The following is a 19,330-nucleotide window of genomic DNA, read 5'->3' on the forward strand; positions in this document are numbered from 1 at the left end:
GTCCCCCAGATGGCAACCCCCCTTTAAAAAAAGAAATAAACATATATTTTTTTTATATATTTTTTATTTATTTTTTTATTTTTATTAAAGGGCCCAGAGGTCCCCAGGGCCCCAGATGGCTACCCCCTTTATTTCTTATTTTTTTTGTAAAGGGCCCCCCCCCCCGCTTCTCAATTCGCGGCAGCCCCCCCACTTCTCAATTTCAGGCGGCAGCAACCCCCCCTCCCCGGTTCTCTGCTCTCCAGGGGGACCATGCCTGAAGCTGTGGTGTAAGGGGCCCCATAATTCCTGATGGAGGCCCTGGATGCCTCTAGCTGCCCCCATCATTCAGATACCCTCGTCATATGACGAAACCTTGGCCGCAAAGGGGTTAGGATGGCCCTGCTTCTTACCAAGGTCGTAGAAGACGAAGGAAGTCTGGTTTCCCGGCAGAGTCTGAGCCCCCTGGAAGGTTGTGGACGGTATCCTGCGATATTCCAGCCTGTAACCCCGAACGGCCGCCCCAGCAGCGGCCGCGTCCCAGCCGACCTGCACAGCACTTTCATTGACCACAGTGACCGAGAAGTCCGGAGTCCTAGGGACTGGGGGAAACCAGGAAGATGGATCAGAAAACTGGCCATGAGAAAACAATCTCCCCGCAATCCCAGGAATGGAGTTTACCTCTCCCGGGTGTCGTGACCACGATGGATCGGGAGTCCCGGCTGGTCCCCAGGGGAGAATACGCCCGCAGGAAGAGGACGTAATCCGTGGAGGGGTCCAAATTGTTCACCGTGTGCTGGAAGGTGGTCTTACTTAGAGCTTCCTGCATCTCCTGAGTGCTCGGGTCTGGGATTGGAAAAGAAAATCGATCGACACGAGTCAGAAATTTACACACAAGAACGTTCACCGATAACTTATTAGCAGTGGCGTCCATAGTGGGCGCAGGAGCGCCGCCCCCTCTGCACCCCGTCACTCAATAATACATAGATTCATGCATTGAACAACAAGGCTAGGTCCCTCTTACATTGGTGGTCAGTAGAGGGGGTCCCTCTTACATTGGTGGTCAGTAGAAGGGGTCCCTCTTACATTGGTGGTCAGTAGAGGGGGTCCCTCTTACATTGGTGGTCAGTAAAAGGGGTCCCTCTTACATTGGTGGTCAGTAAAAGGGGTCCCTCTTACATTGGTGGTCAGTAGAAGGGGTCCCTCTTACATTGGTGGTCAGTAGAAGGGGTCCCTCTTACATTGGTGGTCAAAAGAGGGGGTCCCTCTTACATTGGTGGTCAGTAAAAGTGTCCCTCTTACATTGGTGGTCAATAGAAGGGGGTCCCTCTTACATTGGTGGTCAGTAAAGGGGGTCCCTCTTACATTGGTGGTCAGTAAAAGGGGTCCCTCTTACATTGGTGGTCAGTAGAGGGGGTCCCTCTTACATTGGTGGTCAGTAGAGGGGGCCCCTCTTACATTGGTGGTCAGTAGAAGGGGTCCCTCTTACATTGGTGGTCAGTAGAGGGGGTCCCTCTTACATTGGTGGTCAGTAGAAGGGGGTCCCTCTTACATTGGTGGTCAGTAGAAGGGGGTCCCTCTTACATTGGTGGTCAGTAGAAGGGGTCCCTCTTACATTGGTGGTCAGTAGAAGGGGGTCCCTCTTACATTGGTGGTCAGTAGAAGGGGGTCCCTCTTACATTGGTGGTCAGTAGAAGGGGTCCCTCTTACATTGGTGGTCAGTAGAAGGGGGTCCCTCTTATATTGGTGGTCAGTAGAGGAGGTCCCTCTTACATTGGTGGTCAGTAGAGAGGGTCCCTCTTACATTGGTGGTCAGTAAAAGTGTCCCTCTTACATTGGTGGTCAGTAGAGAGGGTCCCTCTTACATTGGTGGTCAGTAGAAGGGGTTCCTCTTACATTGGTGGTCAGTAGAGAGGGTCCCTTTTACATTGGTGGTCAGTAGAAGGGGTCCCTCTTATATTGGTGGTCAGTAGAAGGGGTCCCTTTTACATTGGTGGTCAGTAGAGGGGGTCCCTCTCATATTGGTGGTCAGTAGAGGGGGTCCCTCTTACATTGGTGGTCAGTAGAAGGGGTTCCTCTTACATTGGTGGTCAGTAGAAGGGGTCCCTCTTACATTGGTGGTCAGTAGATGGGGTCCCTCTTACATTGGTGGTCAGTAGAGGGGGTCCCTCTTACATTGGTGGTCAGTAGAGAGGGTGCCTCTTACATTGGTGGTCAGTAGAAGGGGTTCCTCTTATATTGGTGGTCAGTAGAAGGGGTCCCTCTTATATTGGTGGTCAGTAGAAGGGGGTCCCTCTTATATTGGTGGTCAGTAGAGGAGGTCCCTCTTACATTGGTGGTCAGTAAAGAGGGTCACTCTTACATTGGTGGTCAGTAGAAGGGGTCCCTCTTACATTGGTGGTCAGTAAAGAGGGTCACTCTTACATTGGTGGTCAGTAGAAGGGGTCCCTCTTACATTGGTGGTCAGTAAAGGGGGTCCCTCTTACATTGGTGGTCAGTAAAGGGGGTCCCTCTTACATTGGTGGTCAGTAGAAGGGGGTCCCTCTTACATTGGTGGTCAGTAGAGAGGGTCCTTCTTACATTGGTGGTCAGTAGAGGGGGTCCCTCTTACATTGGTGGTCAGTAGAAGGGGGTCCCTCTAACATTGGTGGTCAGTAGAGGGGGTCCCTCTTACATTGGTGGTCAGTAGAGAGGGTCACTCTTACATTGGTGGTCAGTAGAGAGGGTCCCTCGTACATTGGTGGTCAGTAGAAGGGGTCCCTCTTACATTGGTGGTCAGTAGAAGGGGGTCCCTCTTACATTGATGGTCAGTAGAGAGGGTCCCTCTTACATTGGTGGTCAGTAGAAGGGGTCCCCCTTACATTGGTGGTCAGTAGAAGGGGTCCCTCTTACATTGGTGGTCCGTAGAGAGGGTCCCTCTTACATTGGTGGTCAGTAGAAGGGGTCCCTCTTACATTGTTGGTCAGTAGAGAGGGTCCCTCTTACATTGGTGGTCAGTAGAAGGGGTCCCTCTTACATTGGTGGTCCGTAGAGAGGGTCCCTCTTACATTGGTGGTCAGTAGAAGGGGGTCCCTCTTACATTGATGGTCAGTAGAGGGGGTCCCTCTTACATTGGTGGTCAGTAGAAGGGGGTCCCTCTTACATTGGTGGTCAGTAGAAGGGGGTCCCTCTTACATTGGTGGTCAGTAGAGAGGGTCCCTCTTACATTGTTGGTCAGTAGAGAGGGTCCCTCTTACATTGGTGGTCAGTAAAGGGGGTCCCTCTTATATTGGTGGTCAGTAAAAGTGTCCCTCTTATATTGGTGGTCAGTAGAAGGGGGTCCCTCTTACATTGGTGGTCAGTAGAAGGGGTCCCTCTTACATTGATGGTCAGTAGAAGAGGGCCCCTCTTACATTGGTGGTCAGTAGAGAGGGTCCCTCTTACATTGGTGGTCAGTAGAGAGGGTCCCTCTTACATTTGTGGTCAGTAGAGGGGGTCCCTCTTACATTGGTGGTCAGTAGAAGGGGTCCCTCTTACATTGGTGGTCAGTAGAGGGGGTCCCTCTCATATTGGTGGTCAGTAGAGGGGGTCCCTCTTACATTGGTGGTCAGTAGAAGGGGGTCCCTCTTACATTGGTGGTCAGTAGAAGGGGGTCCCTCTTACATTGGTGGTCAGTAGAAGGGGGTCCCTCTAACATTGGTGGTCAGTAGAAGGGGGTCCCTCTTACATTGATGGTCAGTAGAAGGGGGTCCCTCTTACATTGGTGGTCAGTAGAAGGGGTCCCTCTTACATTGGTGGTCAGTAAAGGGGGTCCCTCTTACATTGGTGGTCAGTAGAAGGGGTCCCTCTTACATTGATGGTCAGTAGAGAGGGTCCCTCTTACATTGGTGGTCAGTAGAAGGGGGTCCCTCTTACATTGTTGGTCAGTAGAGAGGGTCCCTCTTACATTGGTGGTCAGTAGAAGGGGTCCCTCTTACATTGGTGGTCCGTAGAGAGGGTCCCTCTTACATTGGTGGTCAGTAGAAGGGGGTCCCTCTTACATTGATGGTCAGTAGAGAGGGTCCCTCTTACATTGGTGGTCAGTAGAGGGGGTCCCTCTTACATTGGTGGTCAGTAGAGGGGGTCCCTCTTACATTGGTGGTCAGTAGAAGGGGGTCCCTCTTACATTGGTGGTCAGTAGAAGGAGGTCCCTCTTACATTGGTGGTCAGTAGAAGGGGGTCCCTCTTACATTGGTGGTCAGTAGAAGGGGGTCCCTCTTACATTGGTGGTCAGTAGAGAGGGTCCCTCTTACATTGTTGGTCAGTAGAGAGGGTCCCTCTTACATTGGTGGTCAGTAAAGGGGGTCCCTCTTATATTGGTGGTCAGTAAAAGTGTCCCTCTTATATTGGTGGTCAGTAGAAGGGGGTCCCTCTTACATTGGTGGTCAGTAGAAGGGGTCCCTCTTACATTGATGGTCAGTAGAAGAGGGCCCCTCTTACATTGGTGGTCAGTAGAAGGGGGTCCCTCTTACATTGGTGGTCAGTAGAGGGGGTCCCTCTCATATTGGTGGTCAGTAGAGGGGGTCCCTCTTACATTGGTGGTCAGTAGAAGGGGGTCCCTCTTACATTGGTGGTCAGTAGAAGGGGGTCCCTCTTACATTGGTGGTCAGTAGAAGGGGGTCCCTCTAACATTGGTGGTCAGTAGAAGGGGGTCCCTCTTACATTGATGGTCAGTAGAAGGGGGTCCCTCTTACATTGGTGGTCAGTAGAGGGGGTCCCTCTTACATTGGTGGTCAGTGGGGTCCCTCTTACATTGGTGGTCAGTAGAGGGGGTCCCTCTTACATTGGTGGTCAGTAGAGGGGGTCCCTCTTACATTGGTGGTCAGTAAAAGGGGTCCCTCTTACATTGGATATAATGTGGAACATTTCAGGGGGTATGAATACTTTTTCTAGGTACTGTATAGTAAATTCTCGTCTCCCATCTCTTACCTCCATCTTTACAAATGTGCAGAACGTATCCGATTATCCCGTCCATGGCCTCCGGCGGGGGCTCGGCCCACGTCACCCGGACTGAGGTAGTAGAAATGGGAACGACCATCACCCTCTCCGGGGCCTTTGGCGAATCCGGCGGCAGGGTGACCGCCAGCCGGGCGCTGGCTTGGCTGGTTCCGGCGCTGTTCTCGGCGATGCACTGGTAGAGGGCCTCGTCTGCGGAGGTGACCCTGAAGATGGTCAGAGTGCTGCAGAAACACGGTGAGCCGGTTATATCGCGCACACACACACGCGACGACGAGCGAAAAGGATTCGGCGTTCACTTACCGGTTGTCGGCGCTCAGTCTGGCGTTCTTTTGGAGACTTAGGTATTTCCCGTTCTTCAACCACACGAGAGTGGGTTCCGGCGTCCCTCGCGCTTCGCAGGAGAAAGTGGTGTTGTCGCCGGGGGCGTGGCTCACCGACTGCGGCCATTGCACAAACTCTGGCGGCGCTGTGGGAAAAAAACAAGGTACGTTGCCGTGGTTGTACTTACAGCTGATTGGCTGAGGCGACCAGCCGTTTTCAGCCGGCGATTCCCTACGCCATAAGAACGCTCATAGCGGCTCGTCAGCCGCTTGATCATTCTTATGGGCGGCGAGAGGGGACTTCCCCCCCCCTCTCCTCCCACCGCCCTCCGGTGCTTCTACCGACTCACCGCTGCGATCAGTGAGTCGGAGAACGGATATGCCGCCCCCACCATAAATGGTCGCCGGAGTCTCTACGATCGTTTGGAGGCCAGGTACAATGTTATGATGTCACGCCCGACCTCTACACGAAAAAAAAACGGCGCCGCCTCGGCTGGGAAGCCGCGATCGCTCTTATGGACGGCAAGAGGGGACTCCCTGCCCTCCGATGCTTCTACCGACTCACCGCTGCGATCGGTGAGTTGGAGAACGGATGGTGGGCAAGGGGTTATAATACACGTACAACAGAAAAAGGGGCCCGTTGGGTCCATTCACAGAATTTATGAGCCCTGACGAAAGGTGTCTGAAGCCTCGAAACGCGTTGGGTGCCCCATATGGTCTTGTTATGAATATTACAATATTTTGGACGCCTAGGCCTGTGGTCATCAGATATTTACATTTGGGTCTGAAGTGTCAGGTCTCCTAGATCAGTGTTTAGAAGAGAGCCCCCATCACCCACCTGTGGTGGGTGATGGGGGCTCTGTAGAGGTTAGTGGACTCCACAACAGATATTTGGTGGCCACATAGAGGATGAAGTTACTGTAGGAGGGACGGGGGAAGCTGTGGAGGTAAGGGGGGGTTTTTGAAGGAGGGTGGGGGTCTCTTCAGGAGACTTTTACAGGGGCATTGTTGGAATTTGGAATGTGTTTTAGGGGCTGGAGAACACTGTCGGAGGTTAGGGGGCAGTGTGGGGCAGGCACTGTAGAGGGCGGGGAGGGGCACTGTGGGAGGTTGAAGATCACTTTAAGAGGCTGGGCGGCACTTTGGGAGGATGAGAGCAACTTAAAGAGCACTTTGGGGGGGTTGGGGTAAACTGTTGGAGATTTGGAGGTACTGTGGGAAGTTGAAGAGCACTCTGGGAGGGGGAACTTTGAGAGGCTGAGCAGCACAGTGGGAGGTTAAAGAGCACTTTGGGAGGCTGGGGGGCACTATGTGAGGTTGAATAGCACTGTGGGAGGTTAAAGAGCACTTTGGGAGGCTGGGCGGTACTATGTGAGGTTGAAGAGCACTTCGGGAGGTTGAAGAGCACTTTGGGACGCTGGGGAGCACTGTGGGAGGTTGAAGAGCATTCTGGGAGGGGGAGCACTTTCAGAGACTGGGCAGCGCCATGGAACGTTGAAGAGCACATTGGGAGGCTGAAGGGTCACTTTGGGAGGTTAAAGAGCACTATGAGGGGTTGAGGTAAACTGTTGGAGATTTGGAGGTACTGTTGGAGGTTGAAGAGCACTCTAGGAGGCTGAGTGGCACTGTGGGAGGCTGGGGGGCATTATGGGAGGTTGAAGAGCACTTTGGGGGGTTGGGGGGCATTTTGGGAAGTTGAAGAGCACTTTGGGGTTTGGGGGCATTGTGGGAAGTTCAAGAGCACTTTGGGGGGTTGGGGTAAACTTCTGGAGATTTGGAGGTACTGTGGGAGGTTGAAGAGCAACTTTAGGAGGCTGAAGGGGCACTTTGAGAGGTTAAAGCGCACTATGGGGGGTTGGGGTGAATTGTTGGAGATTTGGAGGTACTGTTGGAGGTTGAAGAGCACTCTAGGAGGCTGGGTGGCACTGTGGGAGGCTGGGGGGCATTGTGGGAAGTCGAAATGCACTTTGGGGGGCATTGTGGGAAGTTGAAGAGCACTTTGGGGATTTGGGGGGCATTGTGGGAAGTTGAAGAGCACTTTTGGGGATTGGGGTAAACTGTTGGAGATTTGGAGGTACTCTGGGAGGCTGGGTGGCACTGTGGGAGGTTGGGGGGCATTGTGGGAAGTTGAAGAGCACTTTGGGGGGTTGGGGTAAACTTCTGGAGATTTGGAGGTACTGTGGGAGGTCGAAGAGCACTTTAGGGGGTTGGGGGGCATTGTGGGAAGTTGAAGAGCACTTTGAGGGGTTGGGGTAAACTGTTGGAGATTCAAAGGAAGTGTGGGAGCTTGAGGGGCACCGTTGGGGCTGAGGGGCACTGTGGTCCGTTTTGGAGTGTTTGGGGGCACTGTGGTCTGTTTTGGAGTGTTTGGGGGCACTATGGGAGCTGGAAGGCACTGTGAGAGGTTGGAGGATCTTCATATGGCTGGAGGTTTGGTAGGAGGAAGGCCAAGGCTTGGCAGTGGGCCACAGCCTAGTTGGTTGACCACCACTTCTCTCACCAGAGCAACTTTGCTCTGTAGGAATTGAATTGACCTTCTTCTTGGACCACGGTCTACTGACCAGTCCAATCCACCACCTCCGATCTCCGATACGCACGATCCGGGTCACCGATTCCTCCACAACTTCAGATACCCTTGATAATTGACTTTACCGAAAAGCGATTGACTCTACCGATACGAATAAAATAATCGTTCTTCTTTCTTTGGAGACAATTCCTAATGGCGGTGGTTCTCTACGGCACATTGGATAAGAACCGCCATCGGCACCAAGACAAATTTCTCTGAACGACTCTATCGGGGGTTAGGTGAGTGACATCACTGCGCAGCCTCTTGTCCCCCAGAGCTTGCACTCTAACACATCCGAGTGATGGCAGCTTGCCCCCTCCCCCCCCCCCCCCCCTGAAGGGCGAGACGGACGGGCGGTTTTGTGTTGGGCACAATGAAATAAAAATTAAATTGCCACGTCCAGCTGTCCAGGCATGAACCCCCCCACCCCCCCCCCACCTAGCTGCTCTATTGCCCCGCAGACTCTCCCACCGTAGACTGCGCCGGCTGCGGTGGGAACGGCCGGGGATCCCAGATGTGGCCGTCACACAGCCGCTGACACGGAGGTAAAAGGGCCAGTCGGGTGTATAGCATTGTATCTCATTAACGTCAGCGGTCATTCATCAAGAGACGGAGGGGGGGGGGGGCACACAGAAGGGGGGCACAGACGGAAGAGGGGGAGGGGAATCCGTGCCAAAGAATAGCCAGAGGGGGCGGGACGCAGGACGTGAGAGCGCAGGCTGGCGCACAACAGGCCATGAAAGGAGTAGTAGGCGCAGGTCCCTGGGGATCAGAATAGGAGGCACAATGGAGAAGAAAGGACAGAATGGACTAACGGGGAGTAAATAAGGAACAATAGGGGATTAAAAGGGGGGGGGGGGCGCTCTTGTTGTCTATAGAAGGAGCGCAATGAAAGACCAGCTGGAGTCTCCACAATGCCGCACTTCCTCTTCCACTTCCTGCGCAGAGCCCGCCGGCCGCTGTCTGGGCTCAGGGCAGCTGAGAGCAACCCCCCCCCCCCCCAAAGGCCAGGAGATAATGGCCGAGGCATGCGACTTCGTGTTTTATTCATGCAAATAGATTGTAAGCTCTTCTACCTCTGTATTCCCTCTCATACCCCAATACAGAGCACCCGGAAAGTACTCACAGCGCTTCACTTTTTCCACATTTTGTGTTACAGCCGCATTCCAAAATGATTTACATTCATGTTTTTCCTCAAAATTCTACAAACAATCCCCCATAATGACAACGTGGGAGGAGTTTGTTTGAAATCTTTGCACATTTATAAAAACAAAAAAAAAGGAAAAAAATCCCATGTACACAAGTATCACAGGCTCCTCCCATGTACATAAGAATCACAGGCTCCTCCCATGTACATAAGAATCACAGGCTCCTCCCATGTACATTAATATCACAGGCTCCTCCCATGTACATAAGTATCACAGGCTCCTCCTATGTACATAAATATCACAGGCTCCTCCCATGTACATAAGTATCACAGGCTCCTCCCATGTACAGAAGTATCACAGGCTCCTCCCATGTACAGAAGTATCACAGGCTCCTCCCATGTACATAAGTATCACAGACTCCTCCCATGTACATAAGTATCACAGGCTCCTCCCATGTACATAAGTATCACAGGCTCCTCCCATGTACATAAGTATCACAGGCTCCTCCCATGTACATAAGTATCACAGGCTCCTCCCATGTACATAAGTATCACAGACTCCTCCCATGTACACAAGTATCACAGGCTCCTCCCATGTACATAAGTATCTCAGGCTCCTCCCATGTACACAAGTATCACAGGCTCCTCCCATGTACATAATTATCACAGACTCCTCCCATGTACACAAGTATCACAGGCTCCTCCCATATACACAAGTATCACAGGCTCCTCCCATATACACATCACAGGCTCCTCCCATATACACAAGTATCACAGGCTCCTCCCATATACACATCACAGGCTCCTCCCATATACACAAGTATCACAGGCTCCTCCCATATACACAAGTATCACAGGCTCCTCCCATGCACACAAGTATCACAGGCTCCTCCCTTGTACATAAGTATCACAGGCTCCTCCCGTATACACAAGTATCACAGGCTCCTCCCATGTACACAAGTATCACAGGCTCCTCCTATGTACACAAGTATCACAGGCTCCTCCCATGTACACAAGTATCACAGACTCCTCCTATGTACAAAAGTATCACAGGCTCCTCCCATGTACATAAGTATCACAGGCTCCTCCCATGTACACAAGTATCACAGGCTCCTCCCATGCACACAAGTATCACAGGCTCCTCCCATGCACATAAGTATCACAGACTCCTCCTATGTACAAAAGTATCACAGGCTCCTCCCATGCACACAAGTATCACAGGCTCCTCCCATGTACACAAGTATCACAGGCTCCTCCCATGCACACAAGTATCACAGGCTCCTCCCATGCACACAAGTATCACAGGCTCCTCCCATGTACACAAGTATCACAGGCTCCTCCCATGTACATAAGTATCACAGGCTCCTCCCATGTACACAAGTATCACAGGCTCCTCCCATGTACACAAGTATCACAGGCTCCTCCCATGTACAGAAGTATCACAGGCTCCTCCCATGTACATAAGTATCACAGGCTCCTCCCATGCACACAAGTATCACAGGCTCCTCCCATTGTACACAAGTATCACAGGCTCCTCCCACGTACATAAGTATCACAGGCTCCTCCCACGTACATAAGTATCACAGGCTCCTCCCATGTACACAAGTATCACAGGCTCCTCCCACATACATAAGTATCACAGGCTCCTCCCACATACATAAGTATCACAGGCTCCTCCCACGTAAACAAGTATCACAGGCTCCTCCCACGTACATAAGTATCACAGGCTCCTCCCATGTACATAAGTATCACAGGCTCCTCCCACGTACACAAGTATCACAGGCTCCTCCCACATACATAAGTATCACAGGCTCCTCCCACGTACACAAGTATCACAGGCTCCTCCCATGTACATGAGTATCACAGGCTCCTCCCACGTACACAAGTATCACAGGCTCCTCCCATGTACATAAGTATCACAGGCTCCTCCCATGTACATAAGTATCACAGGCTCCTCCCACGTACACAAGTATCACAGGCTCCTCCAATGTACACAAGTATCACAGGCTCCTCCCATGTACAGTATCACAAGCTCCTCCCATGTACAGAAGCATCACAGACTCCTCCCATGTACAGAAGTATCACAGGCTCCTCCCATGTACAGAAGTATCACAGGCTCCTCCCATGTACAGAAGTATCACAGGTTCCTCCCATGTACATAAGTATCACAGGCTCCTCCCATGTACAGTAGTATCACAGGCTCCTCCCATGTACAGAAGTATCACAGGCTCCTCCCATGTACAGAAGTATCACAGGCTCCTCCCATGTACATAAGTATCACAGACTCCTCCCATGTACAGAAGCATCACAGGCTCCTCCCATGTACAGAAGTATCACAGGCTCCGCCCATATAAATAAGTATCACAGGCTCCTCCCATGTACAGAAGTATCACAGGCTCCTCCCATGTACAGAAGTATCACAGACTCCTCCCATGTACAGAAGTATCACAGGCTCCTCCCATGTACAGAAGTATCACAGGCTCCTCCCATGTACAGAAGTATCACAGGCTCCTCCCATGTACAGAAGTATCACAGGCTCCTCCCATGTACAGAAGTATCACAGGCTCCTCCCATGTACATAAGTATCACAGGCTCCTCCCATGTACAGAAGTATCACAGGCTCCTCCCATGTACAGAAGTATCACAGGCTCCTCCCATGTACAGAAGTATCACAGGCTCCTCCCATGTACATAAGTATCACAGGCTCCTCCCACGTACAGAAGTATCACAGGCGCCGCCCCTTTGTACAAAAGTATCACAGGCTCCGCCAATGTACAGAAGTATCACAGGCTCCTCCCATGTACAGAAGCATCACAGGCTCCTCCCATGTACAGAAGTATCACAGGCTCCGCCCATATAAATAAGTATCACAGGCTCCTCCCATGTACAGAAGTATCACAGGCTCCGCCCATGTACAGAAGTATCACAGATGGCACTCACCTTGGACCAATAACATCCCCTGAGCTGTGCGCCGGACCCTCGTACCCGGACGGTTGGCAGCGCAGACGTAGACGCCAGAATGCTTCACGGACACGTCGGATATCATCAGGTTTCCGTTGCCCAAAACCTGGATCCCTTCCACTCCGATCGATCGCCCGTCTGGGGGGGGACAACAGAAGAAAGGGAGCAATTGTTGAGGTCCTAATAATGAGGTAAACTCTCCCGAAACGAAGACAATGTACGATTACCGGGGCCGATGATTGGTGGAACTCCAGACCATTGGTCAGGTGGCAGAATAAAAAATGTTCTTACCCAGTCGGCTCCAGGACACGATTGGACGCGGGTTGCCAGTGGCGACGCATTCCAAGATGGCGGTCTGGTGGATGGTTAGAGTTTGGTTCTGCGGGCCGGAGAGAATGACCGGTTCTTGGTTACTGGGATTGGTGGAGTCTGTTGGGGACAGAGATCAGGTGACCAGCTGGTATGCAATTGGCGAGTTCTTCCTATGAAAGGGGGCGGGGCCCCATTGACTTACCTGCTAGAGTCAGCCACGCCTCCTTGCTGTGTCGGCTGTTGGCCGGGTTCCTAGCCAGACATCTGTAAGTGCCGACGTCATCGTGTGTTACGCCTGAGATCTGCAAGATGCCATCGGGGAGGACGGTGTACCTGGAGAGAGCCAGACCTTCAATGTTCTGGGGTCACACTCAATGAAGACCCCCTTTGGGTCAAACTTTGGGGTATAATAGAAGGACAGAGGGGGATTGGGGTATAATAGAGGGACAGAGGGTGGATTGGGGTATAATAGAAGGACAGAGGGGGGATTGGGGTATAATAGAAGGATAGAGGGAGGATTGGGGTATAATAGAAGGACAGAGGGAGGATTGGGGTATAATAGAAGGACAGAGGGGGGATTGGGGTATAATAGAAGGACAGAGGGGGGATTGGGGTATAATAGAAGGACAGAGGGGGGATTGGGGTATAATAGAAGGACAGAGGGGGGATTGGGGTATAATAGAAGGACAGAGGGGGGATTGGGGTATAATAGAGGGACAGAGGGAGGATTGGGGTATAATAGAGGGACAGAGGGGGGATTGGGGTATAATAGAAGGACAGAGGGGGGATTGGGGTATAATAGAAGGACAGAGGGGGGATTGGGGTATAATAGAGGGACAGAAGGGAGGATTGGGGTATAATAGAAGGACAGAGGGAGGATTGGGGTGTAATAGAAGGACAGAGGGGGGATTGGGGTATAATAGAAGGACAGAGGGGGGATTGGGGTATAATAGAAGGACAGAGGGTGGATTGGGGTATAATAGAAGGACAGAGGGGAGATTGGGGTATAATAGAAGGACAGAGGGGGGATTGGGGTATAATAGAGGGACAGAGGGGGGATTGGGGTATAATAGAAGGGGTATTGGGGTATAATAGAAGGACAGAGGGAGGATTGGGGTATAATAGAAGGACAGAGGGGGGATTGGGGTATAATAGAAGGACAGAGGGTGGATTGGGGTATAATAGAAGGACAGAGGGGGGATTGGGGTATAATAGAAGGACAGAGGGGGGATTGGGGTATAATAGAAGGACAGAGGGGGGATTGGGGTATAATAGAAGGACAGAGGGGGGATTGGGGTATAATAGAAGGACAGAGGGGGGATTGGGGTATAATAGAAGGACAGAGGGGGGATTGGGGTATAATAGAGGGACAGAGGGGGGATTGGGGTATAATAGAAGGACAGAGGGAGGATTGGGGTATAATAGAGGGACAGAGGGGGGATTGGGGTATAATAGAAGGACAGAGGGGGGATTGGGGTATAATAGAAGGACAGAGGGGGGATTGGGGTATAATAGAAGGACAGAGGGGAGATTGGGGTATAATAGAGGGACAGAGGGAGGATTGGGGTATAATAGAAGGACAGAGGGGGGATTGGGGTATAATAGAAGGACAGAGGGGGGATTGGGGTATAATAGAGGGACAGAGGGAGGATTGGGGTATAATAGAGGGACAGAGGGGGGATTGGGGTATAATAGAAGGACAGAGGGGGGGATTGGGGTATAATAGAAGGACAGAGGGGGGGATTGGGGTATAATAGAAGGACAGAGGGGGGATTGGGGTATAATAGAAGGACAGAGGGGGGGATTGGGGTATAATAGAAGGACAGAGGGGGGGATTGGGGTATAATAGAAGGACAGAGGGGGGATTGGGGTATAATAGAAGGACAGAGGGGAGGATTGGGGTATAATAGAAGGACAGAGGAAGGATTGGGGTATAATAGAAGGACAGAGGGGGGATTGGGGTATAATAGAAGGACAGAGGGGGGATTGGGGTATAATAGAAGGACAGAGGGGGGATTGGGGTATAATAGAAGGACAGAGGGGGGGATTGGGGTATAATAGAAGGACAGAGGGGAGGATTGGGGTATAATAGAAGGACAGAGGGAGGATTGGGGTATAATAGAAGGACAGAGGGGGGATTGGGGTATAATAGAAGGACAGAGGGGGGATTGGGGTATAATAGAAGGACAGAGGGGGGATTGGGGTATAATAGAAGGACAGAGGGGAGGATTGGGGTATAATAGAAGGACAGAGGGGAGGATTGGGGTATAATAGAAGGACAGAGGGGGGATTGGGGTATAATAGAAGGACAGAGGGTGGATTGGGGTATAATAGAAGGACAGAGGGAGGATTGGGGTATAATAGAAGGACAGAGGGGGGATTGGGGTATAATAGAAGGATAGAGGGGGGATTGGGGTATAATAGAAGGACAGAGGGGGGATTGGGGTATAATAGAGGGACAGAGGGGGGGGGGGTTGGGGTATAATAGAAGGACAGAGGGGGGATTGGGGTATAATAGAGGGACAGAGGGGGGGGGGTTGGGGTATAATAGAAGGACAGAGGGGGATTGGGGTATAATAGAAGGACAGAGGGGGGATTGGGGTATAATAGAAGGACAGAGGGGGGATTGGGGTATAATAGAAGGACAGAGGGGATTGGGGTATAATAGAAGGACAGAGGGAGGATTGGGGTATAATAGAAGGACAGAGGGGGGATTGGGGTATAATAGAGGGACAGAGGGAGGATTGGGGTATAATAGAAGGACAGAGGGGGGATCGGGGTATAATAGAGGGACAGAGGAGGGATTGGGGTATAATAGAGGGACAGAGGGGGGATTGGGGTATAATAGAAGGACAGAGGGAGGATTGGGGTATAATAGAAGGACAGAGGGGGGATTGGGGTATAATAGAAGGACAGAGGGGGGATTGGGGTATAATGGAAGGACAGAGGGGGGATTGGGGTATAATAGAAGGACAGAGGGGGGATTGGGGTATAATAGAAGGACAGAGGGAGGATTGGGGTATAATAGAGGGACAGAGGGGGGATTGGGGTATAATAGAAGGACAGAGGGGGGATTGGGGTATAATAGAAGGACAGAGGGGGGATTGGGGTATAATAGAGGGACAGAGGGGGGATTGGGGTATAATAGAAGGACAGAGGGGGGATTGGGGTATAATAGAAGGACAGAGGGGGGATTGGGGTATAATAGAAGGACAGAGGGGGGATTGGGGTATAATAGAAGGACAGAGGGGGGATTGGGGTATAATAGAAGGACAGAGGGGGGATTGGGGTATAATAGGACAGAGGGGGGATTGGGGTATAATAGAGGGACAGAGGGGGGATTGGGGTATAATAGAAGGACAGAGGAGGGATTGGGATATAATAGAAGGACAGAGGGAGGGTTGGGGTATAATAGAAGGACAGAGGGTGGATTGGGGTATAATAGAAGAACAGAGGGGGGATTGGGGTATAATAGAAGGACAGAGGGGGGATTGGGGTATAATAGAAGGACAGAGGGGGGGATTGGGGTATAATAGAAGGACAGAGGGGGGATTAGGGTATAATAGAGGGACAGAGGGAGGATTGGGGTATAATAGAAGGACAGAGGGAGGATTGGGGTATAATAGAAGGACAGAGGGGGGATTGGGGTATAATAGAGGGACAGAGGGGGGATTGGGGTATAATAGAAGGACAGAGGGGGGATTGGGGTATAATAGGAGGACAGAGGGGGGATTGGGGTATAATAGAAGGATAGAGGGAGGATTGGGGTATAATAGAAGGACAGAGGGGGGATTGGGGTATAATAGAAGGACAGAGGGGGGATTGGGGTATAATAGAAGGACAGAGGGGGGATTGGGGTATAATAGAAGGACAGAGGGGGGATTGGGGTATAATAGAAGGACAGAGGGGGGATTGGGGTATAATAGAGGGACAGAGGGGGGATTGGGGTATAATAGAAGGACAGAGGGAGGATTGGGGTATAATAGAGGGACAGAGGGGGGATTGGGGTATAATAGAAGGACAGAGGGTGGATTGGGGTATAATAGAAGGACAGAGGGTGGATTGGGGTATAATAGAAGGACAGAGGGGGGATTGGGGTATAATAGAGGGACAGAGGGGGGATTGGGGTATAATAGAAGGACAGAGGGAGGATTGGGGTATAATAGAGGGACAGAGGGGGGATTGGGGTATAATAGAAGGACAGAGGGGGGATTGGGGTATAATAGAAGGACAGAGGGGGGATTGGGGTATAATAGAAGGACAGAGGGGAGATTGGGGTATAATAGAGGGACAGAGGGAGGATTGGGGTATAATAGAAGGACAGAGGGGGGATTGGGGTATAATAGAAGGACAGAGGGGGGATTGGGGTATAATAGAAGGACAGAGGGGGGATTGGGGTATAATAGAGGGACAGAGGGAGGATTGGGGTATAATAGAGGGACAGAGGGGGGGGGGTTGGGGTATAATAGAAGGACAGAGGGGGGATTGGGGTATAATAGAAGGACAGAGGGGGGATTGGGGTATAATAGAAGGATAGAGGGGAGGATTGGGGTATAATAGAAGGACAGAGGGGGGGATTGGGGTATAATAGAAGGACAGAGGGGGGATTGGGGTATAATAGAGGGACAGAGGGGGGATTGGGGTATAATAGAAGGACAGAGAGAGGATTGGGGTATAATAGAAGGACAGAGGGGGGATTGGGGTATAATAGAAGGACAGAGGGGGGATTGGGGTATAATAGAAGGACAGAGGGGGGATTGGGGTATAATAGAAGGACAGAGGGGGGATTGGGGTATAATAGAAGGACAGAGGGGAGGATTGGGGTATAATAGAAGGACAGAGGGAGGATTGGGGTATAATAGAAGGACAGATGGGGGATTGGGGTATAATAGAAGGACAGAGGGGGGATTGGGGTATAATAGAAGGACAGAGGGGGGATTGGGGTATAATAGAAGGACAGAGGGGGGGATTGGGGTATAATAGAAGGACAGAGGGGGGATTGGGGTATAATAGAAGGACAGAGGGGAGGATTGGGGTATAATAGAAGGACAGAGGGAGGATTGGGGTATAATAGAAGGACAGAGGGGGGATTGGGGTATAATAGAAGGACAGAGGGGGGATTGGGGTATAATAGAAGGACAGAGGGGGGATTGGGGTATAATAGAAGGACAGAGGGGAGGATTGGGGTATAATAGAAGGACAGAGGGGGGATTGGGGTATAATAGAAGGACAGAGGGGGGATTGGGGTATAATAGAAGGACAGAGGGGGGATCGGGGTATAATAGAAGGACAGAGGGGGGATTGGGGTATAATAGAAGGACAGAGGGAGGATTGGGGTATAATAGAAGGACAGAGGGGGGATTGGGGTATAATAGAAGGATAGAGGGGGGATTGGGGTATAATAGAAGGATAGAGGGGGGATTGGGGTATAATAGAGGGACAGAGGGAGGATTGGGGTATAATAGAGGGACAGAGGGGGGGGGGTTGGGGTATAATAGAAGGACAGAGGGGGGATTGGGGTATAATAGAGGGACAGAGGGAGGATTGGGGTATAATAGAAGGACAGAGGGGGGATTGGGGTATAATAGAGGGACAGAGGAGGGATTGGGGTATAATAGAGGGACAGAGGGGGGATTGGGGTATAATAGAAGGACAGAGGGAGGATTGGGGTATAATAGAAGGACAGAGGGGGGATTGGGGTATAATAGAAGGACAGAGGGGGGATTGGGGTATAATGGAAGGACAGAGGGGGGATTGGGGTATAATAGAAGGACAGAGGGGGGATTGGGGTATAATAGAAGGACAGAGGGAGGATTGGGGTATAATAGAGGGACAGAGGGGGGATTGGGGTATAATAGAAGGACAGAGGGGGGATTGGGGTATAATAGGACAGAGGGGGGATTGGGGTATAATAGAAGAACAGAGGGGGGATTGGGGTATAATAGATGGACAGAGGAGGGATTGGGGTATAATAGAAGGACAGAGGGAGGATTAGAGTATAATAGAAGGACAGAGGGGGATTGGGGTATAATAGAAGGACAGAGGGGGGATTGGGGTATAATAGAAGGACAGAGGGGGGATTGGGGTATAATAGGACAGAGGGGGGATTGGGGTATAATAGGACAGAGGGGGGATTGGGGTATAATAGAAGAACAGAGGGGGGATTGGGGTATAATAGATGGACAGAGGAGGGATTGGGGTATAATAGAAGGACAGAGGGAGGATTAGAGTATAATAGAAGGACAGAGGGGGGGATTGGGGTATAATAGAAGGACAGAGGGGGGATTGGGGTATAATAGGACAGAGGGGGGATTGGGGGTATAATAGAAGGACAGAGGGGGGATTGGGGTATAATAGAAGGACAGAGGGGGGATTAGGGTATAATAGAGGGACAGAGGGAGGATTGGGGTATAATAGAAGGACAGAGGGAGGATTGGGGTATAATAGAAGGACAGAGGGGGGATTGGGGTATAATAGAGGGACAGAGGGGGGATTGGGGTATAATAGAAGGACAGAGGGAGGATTGGGGTATAATAGAAGGACATAGGGGGGATTGGGGTATAATAGAAGGACAGAGGGTGGATTGGGGTATAATAGAAGGACAGAGGGGGGATTGGGGTATAATAGAAGGACAGAGGGGGGATTGGGGTATAATAGAAGGACAGAGGGGGGATTGGGGTATAATAGAAGGATAGAGGGAGGATTGGGGTATAATAGAAGGACAGAGGGGGGATTGGGGTATAATAGAAGGACAGAGGGGGGATTGGGGTATAATAGAAGGACAGAGGGGGGATTGGGGTATAATAGAAGGACAGAGGGGGGATTGGGGTATAATAGAAGGACAGAGGGGGGATTGGGGTATAATAGAGGGACAGAGGGGGGATTGGGGTATAATAGAAGGACAGAGGGAGGATTGGGGTATAATAGAGGGACAGAGGGGGGATTGGGGTATAATAGAAGGACAGAGGGTGGATTGGGGTATAATAGAAGGACAGAGGGTGGATTGGGGTATAATAGAAGGACAGAGGGTGGATTGGGGTATAATAGAAGGACAGAGGGGGGATTGGG

At 51.3% G+C, this 19,330-nt stretch overlaps 1 protein-coding gene across 2 annotated transcripts in view; it reads right to left on the minus strand.

Annotated features, from left to right (window-relative positions):
- Window positions 1–19,330, minus strand: part of LOC120920615 (immunoglobulin superfamily DCC subclass member 3-like) — a 41,011-nt gene that overhangs the window by 6,630 nt on the left and 15,051 nt on the right. For both annotated transcript variants that reach the window (XR_005744748.1, XM_040332793.1), the window contains exons 4-10: window positions 12,465–12,595; window positions 12,242–12,379; window positions 11,930–12,088; window positions 5,257–5,422; window positions 4,927–5,177; window positions 661–825; window positions 393–581 (exon numbers count right to left, since the gene is read on the minus strand). Coding sequence is in view for 1 of the 2 variants with exons in the window: in XM_040332793.1 (XP_040188727.1) it covers window positions 393–581; window positions 661–825; window positions 4,927–5,177; window positions 5,257–5,422; window positions 11,930–12,088; window positions 12,242–12,379; window positions 12,465–12,595 (1,199 nt within the window). In the remaining variant the exon portion in view is untranslated. The remainder of the gene's footprint in view (window positions 1–392; window positions 582–660; window positions 826–4,926; window positions 5,178–5,256; window positions 5,423–11,929; window positions 12,089–12,241; window positions 12,380–12,464; window positions 12,596–19,330) is intronic.

The sequence above is a fragment of the Rana temporaria genome, chromosome 13, assembly GCF_905171775.1.
Source record: "Rana temporaria chromosome 13, aRanTem1.1, whole genome shotgun sequence".
NCBI lineage: Eukaryota > Metazoa > Chordata > Amphibia > Anura > Ranidae > Rana > Rana temporaria.